The sequence below is a fragment of the Cynara cardunculus genome, assembly GCF_001531365.2.
Source record: "Cynara cardunculus var. scolymus isolate 2C chromosome LG 13, CcrdV1, whole genome shotgun sequence".
Taxonomy (NCBI): Eukaryota; Viridiplantae; Streptophyta; class Magnoliopsida; order Asterales; family Asteraceae; genus Cynara; species Cynara cardunculus.
The window spans coordinates 2,400,656-2,419,868 of record NC_037540.1 but is presented as its reverse complement, the minus strand read 5'-3'; the positions used below and the strand labels follow the sequence as shown (position 1 = coordinate 2,419,868).

The 19,213-nt window shown below is 36.5% G+C and overlaps 2 protein-coding genes and 2 non-coding genes across 5 annotated transcripts; 1 reads left to right on the top strand and 3 right to left on the bottom strand.

Moving 5' to 3' along the window:
- Positions 1–2,769: 2,769 nt before the first annotated feature.
- Positions 2,770–2,841, bottom strand: TRNAQ-UUG. Its single transcript has one exon. It is a non-coding gene; the product is annotated as a tRNA-Gln (tRNA).
- A 78-nt stretch (positions 2,842–2,919) lies between these two features.
- On the bottom strand, positions 2,920–2,990 carry TRNAG-GCC. The gene has a single exon. It is a non-coding gene; the product is annotated as a tRNA-Gly (tRNA).
- A 3,124-nt stretch (positions 2,991–6,114) lies between these two features.
- Positions 6,115–10,897, top strand: LOC112524143 (HIPL1 protein-like). The gene is made up of 7 exons (XM_025133820.1): positions 6,115–6,219; positions 6,346–6,503; positions 7,904–8,701; positions 9,080–9,296; positions 9,400–9,572; positions 9,726–9,967; positions 10,435–10,897. The coding sequence occupies exons 1-7, from the start codon at positions 6,126–6,128 to the stop codon at positions 10,832–10,834; spliced, it is 2,082 nt and encodes a 693-aa protein (XP_024989588.1). The 5' UTR covers positions 6,115–6,125; the 3' UTR covers positions 10,835–10,897.
- LOC112524142 (pentatricopeptide repeat-containing protein At1g05670, mitochondrial) lies at positions 10,519–17,480 on the bottom strand. 2 transcript variants are annotated; one of them, XM_025133819.1, is made up of 4 exons: positions 17,245–17,480; positions 12,297–14,033; positions 11,600–12,182; positions 10,519–10,828 (listed from the first exon to the last, which is right to left on the bottom strand). In XM_025133819.1, exons 2-3 carry the CDS (start codon positions 13,930–13,932, stop codon positions 11,689–11,691), a joined length of 2,130 nt encoding a protein of 709 aa, XP_024989587.1. In that variant the 5' UTR covers positions 13,933–14,033; positions 17,245–17,480; the 3' UTR covers positions 10,519–10,828; positions 11,600–11,688. The 2 variants fall into 2 exon arrangements, with proteins under 2 accessions (XP_024989587.1, XP_024989586.1); XM_025133818.1 differs by having other exon boundaries at positions 11,600–14,033.
- Between the last annotated feature and the right edge of the window lie 1,733 nt (positions 17,481–19,213).

Genomic DNA, 19,213 nt, shown 5'->3' with positions numbered 1-19,213 from the left:
GGGGAGGGGATGCAGGACGGGATAGGGATTGCAATACCTTTGCAATTGCACCATTTTTTAGCACTTGTTTTCCACCATGTTAAATTTTGAAAGACGACAATGTAATTTTTGGCGGGTTTTGTATCATTTTCTACATTTCGAGCATGAAATATTTGTTCCAAATATTAGCCATTTTGTAAGGTATTATTATCAGGGATTTAAACCCAAAGTTTTCCATTTTGAATTTTATATAAAGTTAATTTGATTTAGGATTTATCTTTAATTGTTCTTGGTAGGAAATATGAAGATTCGAAAAGGAAAATGTGTCCTAACCACTCGTCTATAACTCAATTGATAAAGGGTTATAATGACTTTATACAATCAGTAGCTGAGTGAGCCAAAAAATATCCCTCACATTGGTGTCTTTAGAGTCGGGTCTCTTGTGCGACCGGTTGGTTTGCTGGTAATCAACTTTTGCCCAAAAATATACCCCTGTATAAAAAAATGCCTCAATAAATACATCTTTTATTATCTTACACCTTATCTTATCTTTCTCTCTCTAGAGTTTTTCTCACGTGGTGTTTTATTCTCTCTGTATATTTCTTTCATATAATGGTGTTTTGGAAAGTGGATGCCGAGAGTTTATTGAAATCGATATAAAGAATTTGACGTATTTATGACTAACTGATGTTTTATTTGAATAGTTTGAGATCAATAAACGGAAGTATGATCTCAATTTGGAGATTCCTTGGACGGACAACAATTTAGGGGACGTTTACCAAACGCTTATCCGGGTAAGCGTTTGTCAAGTAACATTACCTCAACGCATGAATATGGTAAAGACTAAGAATCATACCCGGTAAGAACAAGACAAAGACTAAGAGTCTTACCCAGTAAGTGAGGGCGACGACTCTTACCACGATAAACGTTTACCGGGTAAATTGTTGCATACAATGTCGTTTTGGTGGACTAAAATCTTACCCGGTAAGTAAACAATAATGTTAAATTTTACCGATAAGCACTTACCGGGTAAGTGTTTGGTAAACGACCCCTTAAACTTTCTCAAATTAGAAAGAGATCTCCATTTTCAAGTATTTATGAAAAAAATACTAAAAATGGATTTTCTTACGTGTGACTTTGGTTAAAGAAAAGGATGCACATGTTAATCCATTACAGCCCACGACCAATACATGTATGATTATCTTCAACCAATTTTTTTTAAGGTAACCGTGAGTTTTCGAGCCAATTTACGTACAATGATTGATCTTTTGGGTGACCATGAATGGTCTGGAGTCATCGCAGGTGAACCTCCATGGCCACAAGGGTTTTGGCAGTGCCTGAATTCGATCTGTGGTAGGTAAGATTTTCCACTACATCCTAATGAGGCTTAACCAGTGCGTCACAACCCAAATGGTTACTTCAACTATGTTTATCATAGACTTTGATGGATCAGTCGGTGGAGGTGCTCAATAGGTTGATGTCACACTCTATTTCCCAAAGTGGTGACTGGAATGCTAACAACCTTCATGAAATCTAAACAATAACATTAACATATTCTCTAGGGAAAAGATCACAGCCATGACCGTTGTGGAAAATTCCTTCGATATGACCCTAATCACCAGTTGATTGTTGATACTGTTCGTCGTCAGATTATCTACGATTTATCAGTAACACATGTTATCTTCGATGACTGTTGTTTATGTCATGTTATTTTCTTTTAAGTTTACACACGTCACATCGTGGTTACCTATGACCAATCATTATAATCGCTTTTATTAAGGACAATGTCCTTATTTGAATGCTTGAACGTCTTAAGATGCTCATTTTATTAAAAAAAACTTAAAATTATTATTAAATATTGTATTTTATTAAAATAGTTGAAGGAACCTTTATAATTTATTTATCCAAAGACTTTATTTTTTAGTGAAAATAGTGAAAATATGTGACATTTAAGTCATGATGTTGATCAATTTAATGCAATAAATGTGGTAGGTTGGGGGTAGAGATATGGTAATATATATATATATATATATATATATATATATATATATATATATATATCCACATTTGAATTTTTGGTTTTAAATTTTATGATGTTGTTTTTTAGTATTTTTTTTTCCACATATATTGCATTTTTAATATATTGGTTGAAACTTATCAGTCGTTATAATAAAATATGGGTTTTAAAAGGCTTGAATATGACATTTAAAAGATGTTGCATAAAAAATACTGATAAAACAATATTTCTTGAGTTTTATCTGATTGTTCAACATTAGTCAAACGATTTATTTTCATAATGATATAACTTGTTAACTTGTCAAATTTCGTCACAGTAACTTATTGTTCTTAGATACGACACATGGTTGTTGGTTTTATAAACTTTAAATCTAACGATTGTTGGAATCCTAAATAGACAACTTAATGATGTACAGAACTCCAGTTTAAATTTTATTTTCAATAACTTAGGTTTTCTGGTTGTCAAGATAAACTTGAACGAAAAATACTGACTCCTCCCGTTTTAACTTTTGAAAACATTATAAGAATACTTCCTTTTATTTTAACAACCAAACCAAAAGACTTAAAATGTTGGTTAAAAAAAAATCGAAAATTCATGAATTGTTTACAAACACACAAAAAGAGATCAGAAGTTTAAATCTCACCATAGATGAGAAGGGTGTGTGAGTTTATTTGTTGTATTTATCGTATATAAATATTATATATATTTGAAAGGAAAAAACAAATAAAGTTGATTTAATATAAGAAAATATAATTTAATAAAATTACAAAAAGAGGTCCTACCGGGATTCGAACCCAGGTCGCTGGATTCAAAGTCCAGAGTGCTAACCACTACACCATAGAACCCTTGATGTCTCAGTTTATAAGAGTATGTCTTTTAATGGGCTATAAAAGTGCTGTTTGAATATAGAAGCAAAAATGCTATGCACCAGCCGGGAATCGAACCCGGGTCTGTACCGTGGCAGGGTACTATTCTACCACTAGACCACTGGTGCTGGATGATAACGGTTACATAATTAATGTATTTACTGGGCAATGGTGTGGGGAGTCAAAGGTTGTTTTCCCCACGGCCAACTTGAAGGAAATGGAACCAATCAATTCAATAGAAGGTATTAAGCAGACATAGCGAGAAGAAAGGATATCCCTTATCCTGTTGCAGCTTTCATGAAGGCCTTTGGACTTTATTTTTTGGAATAAGACAATATTATATATATATATATATATATATATATATATATATTGGGGAAAAGGAATGTTTTTTGGTTAGTAAACATGGCAACAGGGCGGGGATGGGGCAAGTTTTCTAATACCTGGGCCCGGTTTCTATGAATGGACCCCGGCCCTGGTCTCCGGTGGGTACGAAGATTAATATCTCATCCCCGGTTTATTTTCTGGTCAAACCCCGATCAAGAACTAATTTTAGAAAATAAATAATATATATATATATATATACACGTATATTAATAAGATTATTTGTTATTCAACCCAATTTCATCCCATCACTCGCCACATCAACATGGTAACCTATTAATGCTTCAACCGGTTACCCGGGTACTTAAATGTTTAAAACTTTACATCTTATGTATCAAAATAGAAGTTTTAAAAATACGTTGCCTAAAATAAGAATCAAATTAAAGTACATTAATATTTCATTGTTAGCGAGATTAATAAACATTTTTATGTTTTGATGCAGCAATAAAACATTATTTGTAACAAATAGAATAATGTTATCTTAAAAATCAAACCTTGACTCAAAAAAAATGAAATAAACCAAAAAAAAAGTGTGAAAATAGGTTTGTTTTTTATAAAATAAAAAACCGATTGATAAGTTAATACATTTCCTAATCCCACTCAATGAAAAGGCAGACTTTGGAGACAAAGTGGTTGAGATTTTATTTCATGGTTTCCTTTTCATTCATCTTTTTTTCTCAACAGTCAACAAAGTGTTTTCACCAATGTCAACGCTATAATAAAAACTTGTGATCAAAGAGCCTTGGCCTAACGGTATCATAGTTTTTGGTCTTCTAAAAGGTCAGATGTTCAAACCTCACCAAATGTAAGGAGAGTGTGTGAGTTTATTTGTTACATTTGTCATATATAAATATTACATACTTAAAAAAAAAAACTTGTGGTCTATGCATTAACTTGAACAAGCCGTTGATGAACCAAATGACGAGTGAAGTTCAAACCGAATAATACTTGTATAAACCAAACCAAACAGATGTAATAAATCTCGTTCGAAATAAGGTTCTACATATCATAAGATGCATGCAAATCTTACATCTATCTGAAAGAGTAGAAATAATATTTTCGTAAAAGATATTATAAGATAATTTGATAATTTGACAAAAACCTTGAACCTTACGTTGGATAATCAATTCAACATGTACAACAATATTCAAGTAATTTGACCAATAAATAACCGAAAATCAATTCCACAAAAATTCAGAAAGAATTTGAAAAAGAAACAACTTTTTGAGTTTTGCAACAAAGATTCTGATTTACACAACTTTGTGAGTGCAATTCCTCCCCCCCATCACCAACTATGCACCCACTGAGATTAAGGTATTGTAAATATAAACAATTTTGAGTAAATTACATTCTTGGTCCCTGTGATCTGAGGTTTGTTTGATTAAGGTTTTTAAAATGCGTTTATTACATTTCCGGTACCTATGGTATGCTAAAATGCACGCTCTTAGTCCCTCCTTCTAACGGAATAAAAAGATCTCGTCCTTTACCCTCTTTTTTGTCTTTTCCTAAAAGATATATACTAAAATATATCATATATTTATTATATACACACACATACAGGCTCATAGCCTGAAATCAACGTCGACCACCTCCTGCTTTCCCTGTCAGTTGAGATGAAACCCAACATAAACAGCCACAACCAGATCTGTTTGATTGAGATTCAACTCCCAAAACTCTGACCATCACCTTGCATCTCCGATGAAACCCAACACAAAACAGCCACAACCAGATTCATTCAATTGAGATGAAGCTCCCAACTCTGATGCTAATTTATGTAGGGAGAGAAGAAAAAGCAGAAAGGTGTAACAGATGGAAGCCATAACCATCGTCTTCTTGAAGCACCCATCTGTAACCCCGTCCTCGTGAAGCACCATCGTCTGACAACCGAACTACCCACCCTAATCCGCCACATCCTCCACCATTCTCCTTCTCCAGTGAACCCCCTTCTCTTTTGCCCTCCAGGCCTCCACCATCCGAATCATCACAGAACACGAAAGCCAATATCAATTTGGGTTGAGGATGAAGAAAGATGGGGATGGGGAGTTGGGTTCACAAAATAAAAAAATATGAGTAATATAATAATCATAATACGAAAAAATTAATTTATATTTACTTTTTTATTTTTAACCGGAAGAAGACAAAAAAAAGGTAAAAGGATAAAAACACCCTCTAAGTTAACTAGGTTAACAAAGATCGTTAGAGAGGACTTGGAGTGCACGCTTTTACATACTACAGGGACGGACAGTGTAATAAACACGTTTGAAGAACACTACAAGGGAATACAATTTATTAGTTAAGTTGGTGGGGCCTACCATATCATATCTCACTTAATAATTCATTTTTATTTTTCTAATTGTGGTGTTCGGCCGAGTTTGTATGTCTCTCCACTAATTTCAGGAATGCGGGTTTATATACGATCGGTTGCCAATAAGGAATGAGGGTTTCATATACGATCATTTGAATTACCAGTAATCAACTTTTTTTTTGAAAAAAATTAATTAGTTAAGTTGGTGGGGCCTATCATATCATATCTCACATAATTGTTGTCTCAATCCATGGTTCCTTGCTAGCATTAACTCTGCCTAAATTGTCAATGGAGAGAGGGTGGACCTTTGTTTTAAATTTGCTGAAAGATCTTTCTTTAATTCAGCAGTGAGCACTAAATGTGAGTAGCAGCTTTTTTAGGGCAGTCTTTGTCTGTTTTCATCTCCATGATTACCTCATCTTTAAAGCATCACAACCTCCTGCTGCACAAGTTTGAATAAATTGGAGATAAAGATAAACCCATAATTATAAAAACATTATATATATATATATATATATGCATATATACATATATATAGAGAGAGAGAGAGATTGTCAGTTCATATCTGGGAAAGATGGAAGCTTTTCTCAGCTTTCTTCCCCTGCTTTGTCTCCTACTGATGATGTACCCTTATCCTTCTTCTTCACTACCCATGTGTACCAACTTCAGTGAGTTTCTCCTTCTCTGTCTACACACTCACACAAACATGTATATATATATATAGATATGTATGTATATATCATATGCAGGCAAACAGACAGTGGTTTATGATGAGTGATGTGTTGATTGTGAAGGGGCACCTGTGATTGGAAAAGGAAGTTTGGCATTTTGTCCCTATAAGGGAAGGGTGTGTTGTGATTCAGCCAAAGATTCAGCACTCCAAAGAGAGTTTGAAGCTATGGATATCTCAGATCCCAACTGTGCTTCTGCTATCAAATCAATTCTTTGTGCTGTAAGTTTATCTTTTACAGCTTTCATTCATATGTGATTAATAAGCTGTAAATTCCATAATTCATTGCAACCCATCATCATTTGCTAACCTTTATCTAGATTTGTACTCATTCAACATGTGATTATAAGCAGTAAATTCCATAATGCATTGTGCAACCCATCATCATTTGCCAACCCTTATCTTTATCACATTAGATTTGTACTCATTCACATGTGATTATAAGCTGTAAATTCCATAACTCATTGCAATCCATCATCATATACCAAGCTTTATCTTTATCACACTAGATTTGTACTCATTCACATGTGATTATAAGCTGTAAATTACACAATCCATTGTAACCCATCATCATTCCTGCTTGGCAATGTGTTTTCTGATGAGACAAGTTGGATTGTGAGAGCCCCTGTTATATTTAGTAATTCAAGCTCGACCCTGAATTGTGAGTTTAAGTTCAAAAAGAAGCTCAAATTTCTATCAAGTTTTCAAGCTTGTTTCATCAAATACAATTTTGATAGATAGTTTTCGTGCTATTCGAATCCAAATCTTCCTCGAGCCGAACTCGAGCACACTCATTATCAATTTGAGTTCTAAACTATTTAATACCACCGAGTGAAACTCGACCTCAACCCCATTTGCCATATTTGCAGCCTAGGCTGGGTTAAAAGCTTCGCAATCGCAATTCCAAGCCAAGTTAGAGCCTAACAAGGCTCAAGCTCAGCAGAAAACTTATATCAGCTGCTTGGGGCAATATATTTTTTTTAGCCAACTAGTCCAGGTCCAGGACTTTAATTGTAATTCTCCACAAAAATTTATTTATTTTCATAAGAGCTCATACAAACCTACTTATACAAGCAAAGCCATGGTCAAGTTTATATGATCCCTGGAACCAAGCCAATGCTTGAGCTTACGAGGTTACGCTAACCAAGAAGAACTGTGTCTATATGAGCCCAGCCAAGGTCGAGATAACAACAAACCACAGAAACACTGGCTTCAGTTATCAATTTGTCATGAACTTGAATCATGGAAACAACCTTTGTACCATTTGGGGTAGAAGTCAAGTCTGCGTATATCTTACCCTTACCCTTCCCAAACCCCACCTCAGGTGGATGTAGGCCGACCTGACCTCTACCCTAATCCCAGACCTCAGATGGATGTACATAGACCTGACATTTGTACTCTTCCTGGACCCCACTTGTGGTGGGATATACTAGTTTCGTTTGGTTTGGTTTGGTTTACCATGAACTGGAATCAAATGAAAGGAAAATCTATTCTCGGTTGAATTGAGAAGCAAATTCAAATAGGAGCTTTTGTTTTGTTAATATGACAGACTAAAAGCTTGCATTTAGAATGCAGCACAGAACTTACCAAATCTCTTATCATGGGGACTATTTAATCTGCAGACATGTGATCAGTTCTCGGCAAATCTATTCACGGTTGAATCACAGTCTCGTTCGGTTCCAGTTCTTTGTGACTCTCCTAAATCAGTAGACTCCGCTTTGTTGAAACAATCTGAGATTAGTTTCTGTACGAGTGTATGGGACACATGCCAAAACGTCTCCATGCGAAATTCCCCATTTGCCCCTTCACTACAAGGTGCTGGCGGATTGCCACAAAACACCTCATCTAAGCTTACCGATCTCTGGCAATCAAGAAACGACTTCTGTACTGCATTTGGTGGTCCACCAGATGAAACGACTGTGTGTTTCAATGGGAGACCAATACTGATGAACTCGACCCAAATCCCGGTTCCACCAAGAGGCATGTGTCTTGAGAAGCTTGGGGATAAAGGGTATATCAATATGGCGGCTCATCCAGATGGGTCGGATAGGGCCTTCTTCTCAGACCTGCCAGGAAAAATATGGCTCACAACTATTCCTTCACATGGTTCTCGAGAACCATTGGGGTTAGATGAATCTAGCCCTTTTGTAGATTTAACAGATCAAGTTAAGTTTGATACCGTGTTTGGGTTGATGGGGATCGCATTTCATCCAACATTTAATGAAAATGGCCGTTTCTTTGCTTCGTTCAATTGTGACAAAGAGAAGTCATCCACGTGTTCAGGAAGATGTGGTTGTAATTCTGATGTGGGTTGTGACCCTTCAAAAATAACGAGCTCTGGCAGAGAAGAACACCCATGCCAGTATCACAATGTTGTTGCCGAGTACACAGTTAATGGGACAGCATCGGATCCTACAAAGGTAAAATGCACTTAGCACATGTATTCTGAACAGAGGAAATAAATCAAATGTGTTGACTAGAAAAAGAAAACATAAAGACTGGTGACAAAAATGATTTTTCTCTGTCACGCCAAAATAGATGGAACAAAAATAAGGGAGATGGGACAAGATTGGTAAACTACTAAGCTACCCATCTCAAATTGAAACCCTAAAACCTTCATAATTCTTTCACATGCCATGCCCATTTTCGCCTGTCCAGTCCTGGCCAGTCCCGTCAGCATGTGTCTGATACACGAGGCAGAATGGGCCATGACAGCAAAAACTTGTCCCACGTTTGGCGCGACATTAGACTGAGACAAGACAGGTGCTGATCTGAATTGGTTTCTAATATGTTTGTAGGCAACAAAAGGGAAACCTACAGAAGTGAGAAGGATTTTTACGATGGGGCTTCCATTTACAAATAATCATGGTGGTCAGATTCTTTTCGGGCCAGCTGACGGTTATCTGTATATAATGGTGGGAGATGGTGGAGGCACAAATGGTCCTTTTGGGTTTGCTCAAAATAAGAAGTCCTTGCTCGGAAAGATCATGAGGGTGGATGTAGATACGGTACCTAGTAAGTAACTCTGTTTTACTTTGAACTTTAAGCACTGTTGCTCACTTGCTCTGTAGCATTTGCAAAGTATAATCTTTTAAATAATAACTCACAAATTTTCCAGAAGAAGTGGATGACCTGAATCTATGGGGAAATTATTCAATTCCTCCTGACAATCCCTACTCTGAAGATAAAGAATTGTTGCCTGAAATATGGGCGTTGGGACTCAGAAATCCATGGCGTTGTAGCTTTGATTCAAAAAGGTCTTCTTACTTCCTATGTACAGATGTTGGTCAGGTTCGTATGACTTCAGTTTTCACTTTCTCCATATTGTTGCGATAATCTCCTGTTTCTTGAAGTAGTTGTATGTGATCTCCTTGCTACAAAGATGAGAGCAAAACTTTATTGTAGTGATATCAGCATTAAGCTCGCATCAATTTGATTAATCAGGATCGTTATGAAGAGATTGATGTTATTACCAAGGGTGGCAACTACGGGTGGAGTATATATGAAGGCCATCTTCCTGTTAACACTCAACAATCTTCGAAAGGAAATAGATCTGATACTACTACAGATCTTATCTTTCCAGCAATGGGGTATAACCACTATGATGTAAACAAAAAGGAGGGTTCTGCAGCAATATCAGGCGGGTATTTTTATCGTTCTACCACGGATCCATGCATGTATGGCAGGTAAATCATCGAGGACCTACGAACATTTCTACCTTCTTTTAAATTGCAATATAAATGCAACATCATACTTTTTCATTAGCTTGTTAAAGAACCAAAACAAACAAACCTAGTATGTCCCGCCCGGAGGAGTGCTTGGGGGTGGGGTGGGTGTATTAAGACCTGACCTCTACCCCAAACAGTAGAGCAGTTAAAAACTGTTCTAGTTCTCATTTATACTTGAAAAGAATACACCCAACCCAGATTTTAGAATACACCCAACCCAGATTTTAGAAATCTGTTCTAGTTTTCCAGTCACTTGAAACAGGTTAGAAAACTGTTAATATATATATATATATATATATGTGTGTGTGTGTGTGTGTGTGTGTGTGTATCATATATTCATCCTACAATTCACGTTTTGATGCAATAACTGAATGGTTAATTGGGAAAATAAAAGGCAATGATTCTAACCATAAAAAGATGCTCAGTTACCTGTATGCAGATCTGTACGCCACTGCTTTATGGGCAGCAGCTGAAACTCCAACAAACAGCGGGAACTTTACCACCACTTCAATCCCTTTCAGCTGTGCACGTGATTCTCCATTAGAGTGCAACTCTGTACCAAACACTAACTTGGCTGCTCTGGGTTATATATACTCGTTTGGAGAAGATAACAAGAAAGACGTATATATCTTGGCGAGCACAGGAGTTTACAGGGTAGTTCGCCCAAGTCGCTGTAATTACAGTTGCACAAAGGAAAATGCAACACAAGTTGAAACTCCTCGTACTTCTTCACCTTCTTCAAGTGGCACTCACCTCACTAGCCAATGTGTGGAGTTTGTGCTCTACGTCTCTTTGATACTAGTATTGGTAGGACATATGCTGTAAGTGTTGAAACAAAGAGTATCAAGGACCATGCTTTTATATATATACATAATTTCATTCAGCTTGGATATGAAAATGAACTAGGTGCTTTGTTTGGAGTTCTTTAATAAGCAAGAATAATGATGTAATTCCACATTTTGTGGGTTCTGAGAGAGTCGAACCACAATGAACCGAAATATGTTTCTAAGTTCTGTACAAGAACAGTGAAACATGTTGAATATTCTGTGAGAACGTAGTTCAAATATGACCAAACAAAAGTCAAAAACCTAGCATTTACTTATTTGCTTGCCTATATCCTTAACTAAGGTGTCCTTTATTCTGCTGCCAAAGATACCCTCAAACTATAATACTCATCGTTCACCATAGACGTCTCCTACAGGATTATGGCATGCACAGAGGCCTTTTTTGACCTCCCATTAGGTGCCTAATACTTTGTCAGTTTATTATCTTCATATATATGTATATATTTCTTGTATAACATTACTCTTTGCAAAACAAAGGGAAGCATCTTTATATAGTTCTTGTGATGTATGATGCATATGAGAAGATATATATTGATTCCTCTAGAAAAATATAGCAATTAAGCAGAAATAAATTAATTGCATATGCTTCCTCCTAAAGGTATCTGATTTTCCTCACGCAATTAATTTGTCATAGAGGGTTAAGATTGCTTTTGTCAATAGAAACAAACAGCAGGCACCCTAACAAACACTACTAAATTATACTACGTAAGATCATAAAAAGCCTATAATATACGAAAGAATGTACCAGGTATGGAATTCATTTGTTAGAAAATCAACAATCTTGACTTCTGACCCTCAAAATGGAACTAGGTATCCTGAATGTCAAACCACATTTCAATCACCATCCGTATCCACAATCCTTTTCTCTATTGCTTCATCACACAGCTCAAGAGTCAAATCCAGGTTCCCTTCATGATAGTTCATATCCATGAAGAAGTTGTATAATTCTCTATCCGCAACTAAACCTTTTTTCCTCATTTCTTCAAACAAATTTTTGGCCTCCAGGTGTTTTTTCCTTTTAATAAAACCCTTTATGAGAGCATTATAAGCTTTTACTGTAAGATCATACCCCTTCTCTACCATTTCTTTATGCAAATACCATGCCTCTTTCATATTCCTTGCTTTGCAGTGGCCTCTTATTAGTATGTCATAGGTGTTGGTATTTGGAGACACTCCTTTGCCTAGCATCCCCTTGTAGATTTCAGTTGTTGCATGCATATCATTTCGAACACAGTACTGCTTCATTAACGAATTGTAGGTGGTGGCATTTGGCATGATATCTTTTTCCAACATCCATTTCAGCAGCCTCTCGCCATCTTCTAGCATCCCTGACATACAGAATCCATTCATTAAAACATTGAAGGTAACAACCGTGGGTTCAAGTCCTTTATCCAGCATTTGGCGGAGAAGCTCATGAGCCTTAACCATGTCTCCTGACTTACAATAAGCATCCATTAGAGTTGTGTATGTAAAAGCATCAGGATAAATGCCTGCCACCTCCATATCTTCCACTAGCTTTATTGCTTGTACGATATTTCCAGATCTACAAAGACCATTAACAAGTGAATTATATGTGCATATATTCAATTCAAGACCCTTTGCACACATTTCATGAAGAAGTTCATTTGCTGTATCTATCTCCCCTTGTTTGCATAGCCCATCAACCAGTGCTGTATAAGTGACAACATTTGGAGTGACACCTATGCGAACCATCTGATTATGAAGTGAAAATGCCTCCTTCATCTGACCGTCCTTGCAGTAACCGTCAATAAGTACTGTATAAGTGACTTCATCTGGTTCCATTTCTCTACTACGCATTTCAAGAAAGAGATTGTATGCTTCCGATATCTTTCCAGTTCGACAAATACCAGATATAAGAGCAGTATATGTCACGAGATCAGGAAAAATGTTCTTACTATGCATCTCCTCAAGCAGCCTATATGCAGCAGTGACATTCCCTGCTTTGCAGAAACCATCAATTAGTGTTGTATACACCACCTTATCGGGAACTATTTTCTGGCATATCATCTCCCTGAGAACCTTCTCTGCATCCACCACTTTGCCAATCTTACACAAAAGGAAAATCACACTGTTAAATGTGAACATGTTTGGCTTCAATCCTTTTATTTGCATTTCTTCAATAAGTTTCAGAACTACTTGATGTCCTCCAATCTGACAGTACCCATTTATCATAGTGCTATAACTAATAGCATCAGACGCATACCCACGCAACTCCATTTGGAGGAGTAAGTTATGAGCTTCTTTCACTTTCCCCATTCGACAAAGGCAGTGAATCATTATATTATGTGACACAGTGTTCCAGTTAACACCCTCTTTAGCAAATTCAGTAAAGATATGTGGTGTTGTCTTACACCCAGAAATATTCTCAGATAGATGTGAGAGAAATAAATTGCATGAATCAACAGATATTACCACCCCGTAGTTTAACATCTTATAAAATAGTTTTTTGGCTCCGTCAAGTATTCCAACTTCAACGAGGACTTCAAAGAAAATATCAAAGACATATGGATTAGAACCCCAATCCTTGTAAGTGTATATCAATTTCTCCATGAAGAGGGCAAACGGAAGACTAGCATCTACATTAGGTTTACTCCAAAAATCATGAATAAGTCCATGAGCCACTTGCGGGTCCTTTGCAGCAACAGAAATATGAATGATAATGCACCGCACCTCCAGTGATGGGGATCTATGTAAGCACAACCAGTCAAATAAATCCAAGACTAACTTGTACTCGTTCTTTATGTCCATCAGAACCCAAATAAAGTGGTCAGGCTTAAGCCTTGATTCAAATGGTTTCAGAATACGTTCTATGGGCTCGAGACGACGTTGCTTAATGGTGGTGGAGATGTTGTAGACAAGTTCAGAATCTTTGATAGTAGGTTTCTTTGGCGAATAATTGGGGAAGTTCCTAGCATTAGCTGAACCAAGTGACGAAAATTTCCGGGATGAAGAATTCACTACGTCAAATGGGAGACAAATGACAGAAGAAACCAACTGAGGATGTAAATATAATATTTGACAACAATATCTTGGGACAAAGGTAGCACACCTCTTCATGTCTTAGCATCAAATGACATTCCCTGTTTCCATCTTTGATGCTGTCATGACCCTTCTCCATATAGGACTGAAGCATAAAGGATTCTTCCTCAATACATCACCTGTAAGATGATAATCACACCAGAATTAGCAAATATTCATATGATAGATTCTTGTTTTAAGTTGAAGCCTATCAACTCCCAGCATAATGCCAGCCTGCAATTAAAGTTGTCTTCTGTAGAAAACAACCAAAAATGTAGATGCTTGTTCATGAAAGCAAGGTATTCTGACTGTAAAACCGAACTTCCTGGTGAAGGCTCATACCATGTTCGTAAAACAATACAATATTATGTTCTAGGACTAATGTCATTGTATTCTTATCAAACAAGTTATCCAGGACTGATTGTTACATACCACAACAATCAAAAGTATATACACAAATAAATAATAACCAATGAGCTACCAAACCTATAATTCCTACAAACCACAAATTTCAAAATTTAGCTATACAGCATCTTGATGCATTGCCAAACAGGCTAGTGGAAATATAAGCCCTTACAAGAGATATGCATTTCAGATAACCAGTTTAAAGATGGAGTCCTTAAGCTTACATGCAAGACAAAAAATCAATTTGAAGTTCTAACTTCTGTCAATTTCATATCTTTGAGACATTCCTGCAAACCGAACCTCTACTATTTTTTCATCTAAACGCACACAAACCAAGAATGTCCTGTGCTAGTCCACTAAACAAGAGACTTGCCATGTTGTCCCCAAATTTCCAGTTGAGCTAAATATTTTTAGTTGCAAAATCCTACACATCACCAAAAAAATGGGAGATTCCTATCCAAATAAGAATTTATCTACTTCTGGGTTTATGACTTCAATAAGAAACAATTTTGAATGGTACAACGTTTTCTGACTGTTTTCATGATTGTAACAAAAGTTATGCATTCTCATTTGGAAAGGATAACAAGAACTATGTTGTGTATCAACAATCCAAAGCTGCACTCTTTACTAGCCAGTTCTCAAATTTAGTAGACCCTAGTCAAATAATATATCATTGTTGTCCTAGTGTTTGTGAGAGTGGCATTTGTCGGACAGGGCAATTTACTCAAGGGTGTAACTCACCCCAGGTCGACTCTTTAATTGTTCAACTCAGCTACAATCAAGTATATTTGCATCTGAAAACATATAGCATCTTTGAACAGATATTAATGAGGTCAAAATAGTAAGAAGGCCAGGTGCCTATTTGGCATGTGAAAGCAAGACCAGGTGCGACTCTAGGCAACAAGGACATGCAAGATTAAGCAGATAAGCAAGGGTTGGGTTCCGGTGAGAATAAAAGCTATGGTGAGAAGGATAAGAAGGCATCTCCACCTTGGATCAATCCTAATTGAAGAGAACCACTAGATCAACACAAATGAGATACACTAGATCAATTCCCTTCTAAGCGCAATTTATGGGTTGTTTTGGGATTAAAAGTGATCAAGGGTCCAAATCCCTTCGTACACTTCTCACCTTAACTCTTATTCTCACACGATCCTTCGTCAATATGTAAATATCAAAAGTTGAAATGTTCTCAGAAGCATTTCGTCACAAAGTTGGAAGGAGTAGCAACAGATGGGTGAAGGCTGTTCTTAGAGATATTTCGTCAAACAGTTGGGAGGGACGGGTTGGAGGGCATCACGTAGATAGGATAAGAGCTGTTCTTGGAGATATATTTTGTCAAACAGTTGGAGAGCATCACAGTAGATAGGTGAAGGGCTGTTCTTGGAGATATTTCGTTGTATGGTTGGAGGCCATCACGGTAGACAGGTGAAGGGCAAGCTGAAATACTAAATGATAATACCTTGATTTGTCTTTGTGAAATGCTGATATAAGTAGAAGATGCCGAAATAATTTTCCCAATTAACATCTAGTCTAACATGGCTCACTGTCTCCTTCTACTAACTTACAGTTTGAATGTTTAATTCTCCAATGAACAGAAGCACATGCTGAAGTTATTTTCTCTACTCACGAAGCCCGTCGCCTCTATCATAGACACTACATATGTAATCAACATACCCACAAAAAACCACAACATTGCACTCAAAGATACACGAACAAGTATAAACTGAGTAGTCTGATTACCTTTTGTATTTAATCCAACATGGAGAGCATTTGAAACTTTATTCGAGTCATCAACATATTAATCATCCAGTTGGGAGTAACACATATACAGGTGACCGTATCGGAATATGACGAAACTCCGGCTTCAGTGGCGCGGTGCTGTTTCCGGTCCTCTTCTATGGTAGCATCAATGGATGGCTTCTTTTTAGGGGTTCTCAAGATTAGAGTGAATTACGTTTTTAGTCCCTATGGTTTGCTAAATATTCCTGTTTTTGTCCTCATAGTTTATAATTTATTATTATTTTCATCCTTATAATTTCAAATTTATTGTTTTTTCGTCCCTGTAATTCATTTCTATTTTAACCCTTCATACTTAAGGGTGCGTTTGGTTTGCAGGAATGTTTCTGAGGGATTTGGCTTCTTTTGTAATTATTTTAGTCACCAAATCTTTTTCATTTTCTTAAAACTACCTATTTAACCAACAAACCTATTAATCCCACTACAATCAAAGTGACAGCTACCTTATGTAATTACTGTTATCCCACTACAATCAAAGTGTATGCTACCTCAAATTTAAGACCTCTTTTGACCAATTGAGTTACTATTTCCAAAACCTTTTATGAATCCTTTGACCAAAAGGAAAGGCAAACTAAGAAAGAGTAAGCAGTAAGTCATATAGCTGGTGTATCTTTGAAACAGTAAAGCAGCTGATCATATGATTGCCAAGGAGATCATGGAAACTCCCTTTAAGCCTAGATAAAAACCAAAACTTATGAATACATATGCGTTCTTATGGAATTTTCATTGTCTCCAATTCTATATCAAAATTAGAAAGCATTTGCACCAAGAGATACCAGGCTAGTTGTGCAGTGTAGAAAAATACAAAAGGAAGATGGAAAAGAGGTTGACAATGGAAGATGGAAGAGTGACTTAAGCTCTCTGAATGACCTAATGCATCTTAAGAAGGCAAATGGGTCTATGCATATAACTAAATGCATCAGTTTTCTCCATGGTTGATAATAGACTTAAATAACAATTCTTCAAGCAGTCAATCAATTAAGCATTTCTAAGTCTCATTTTAATTAAACTTATGAATACATAAGTTTCTTGATTAAACTTATGAATACATCAGTTTCTTGATGCAATCAACTTAAAATAACATAGGTACGATAGTTTGAACACAGTTATCAGAAAGAAAACAAGGGTTACCACCAGAAGATTTACCTGCTGAGTGATGGGAGAAGGCGGCGAAGAGGAGGGGTTTACCGACGGATTAGGGAGGCAGCTTTGCGAGGGGACGGGAAGGGAGCACCGGCGAGGAGGGTAGATTAGGGCGCAGATTCACGAGGGGACAGGAATGGAGCACCGGCGAGGAGGACCGATTAGGGCGCAGCTTCGCGAGGGGACGGGAAGGGAGAACCGACGAGGGGACAGGAAGGGATTACCAGTGAGGAGGAGGGATTTACCGGCAGGTTATGGCGGCAGCGTGAGAGGACGAGAAAGGAAGCAAGGCGAAGGGAAGCGGGAGGAAGCGAAAAGTGGGAGCGCATAGGATTTGGATTTTAAATCCTGCCCAGGATTTCCAAATCCCAAAGGTGAGTTTGGTTTGCGGGGTTGGAATGGATTTGGGGATTTGGATTTGAAATCCATTTCAATCATGTGTTTGGTTTGTATGAATGGTAGGATTTTAAATCCAATGATTTATTTAAAATTCCGTGAACTATGGATTTCAAAATCCTTTAAAAATACATGGGATTTTAAAATCTCATCCCCGGGGGATTTCATCTTCTCCTCCATTGATTGCTCACCATCGTCGATCTCGTCTCCATCTTCTCCCACAGCTTATCGCTCCTCCATTGATTGCTCACCATCGTCGATCTCGTCTCCATCTTCTCCCACAGCTTACATCGCTCCTCCATTGATTGCTCACCGTCGTCGATCATCGTCTCCGTCGGTGGTCGTTGCTTACCGTCTCCGTCGCCCACCGTCTCCGTCGCTGTCTCCCATCACTCAACAGGTTTTTCCCCTTTTCCCCTTTTCGATTTCTGTCTAAACTTTGAACACAGATTAGGTAAAATCCTTCACTTTTGACAGATTAGGTTGAAAATTCTAGTGTAATGGTGGTGATAACTTTGTCATACATACAGTTCGATGATTGCGTAATACTTTAGTTGTCTTCACTATATACCCTAGTTCACCCTTCAATGAATATCTGTTTCTTGGTGTGCTTATGGATGATGCTTATCCAAATCCAAATCCTGCAAACCAAACACATGAATGAATTTTAAATCCTGGGAATCCAAATCCCATGGAATCCAAATCCCTCATAAACATTCCTATAAACCAAACGCACCCAAAGGGATTTTAACAAAATCCCGAGATTTCAAATCCTAATAATTTGATAAATCAAACTTAAGGTTTAAATGGATTTTAAATCTAAATTTTTTTTAATTTTATTTCATTCCTGTAAACTAAACGTACCTTGAGATTTTAAATACAAAGATTTGTTGGTTTTCTTAAAAAAAGATCGAAGGTTGAAACATAAAAAAACTAGCAATTTCAATTTAATTTCAAAATTATAATTAATTAGCATAATCATATTATCAATTATATAAACAATTATACTTAAATTTATCAATTCTATATTAACAAGAAGTTTTATTAATGATATGCTAAACTACTGGAGTTGTTCACAGGTGGGATGACCTACTAGATCCGTCATATCCGTTTAAAAAAATAATTTGGATTATCATTTTTCAAGAAATGGGCAGACCTGTATTGACTTATTAAAATGGGCAAAACTGGATTGACTTATTAAAATGGGCTAACATGGGTAATGAAAAAACAATATTTGGGCAGATCCACCTGGTCCGTAAATATTTTTATAATAATTAATTTTTTTAATTGAAATTGAAAATTCTTAATGCTTATCTTTAGAAATCTAAAATTTGAAAATATAATTACTTCAATTGATCAATTATTTATTATACTATTTAGTCATTTTCTTTATTGATACTTCATATTTTACGAAAAAAATTCTAAGTTTATATTGGAAAATTGTTATGTATTTTGAATTACTCTACATAACTTGTAATTTTATATAAGTTTTGTTTTTATAAAAATATAAAAAGATTTTTAAGCTTGTTAGCTCGTGGACAAACCAGCCCGTTTATAGGGCATGTATAGGTAAGTT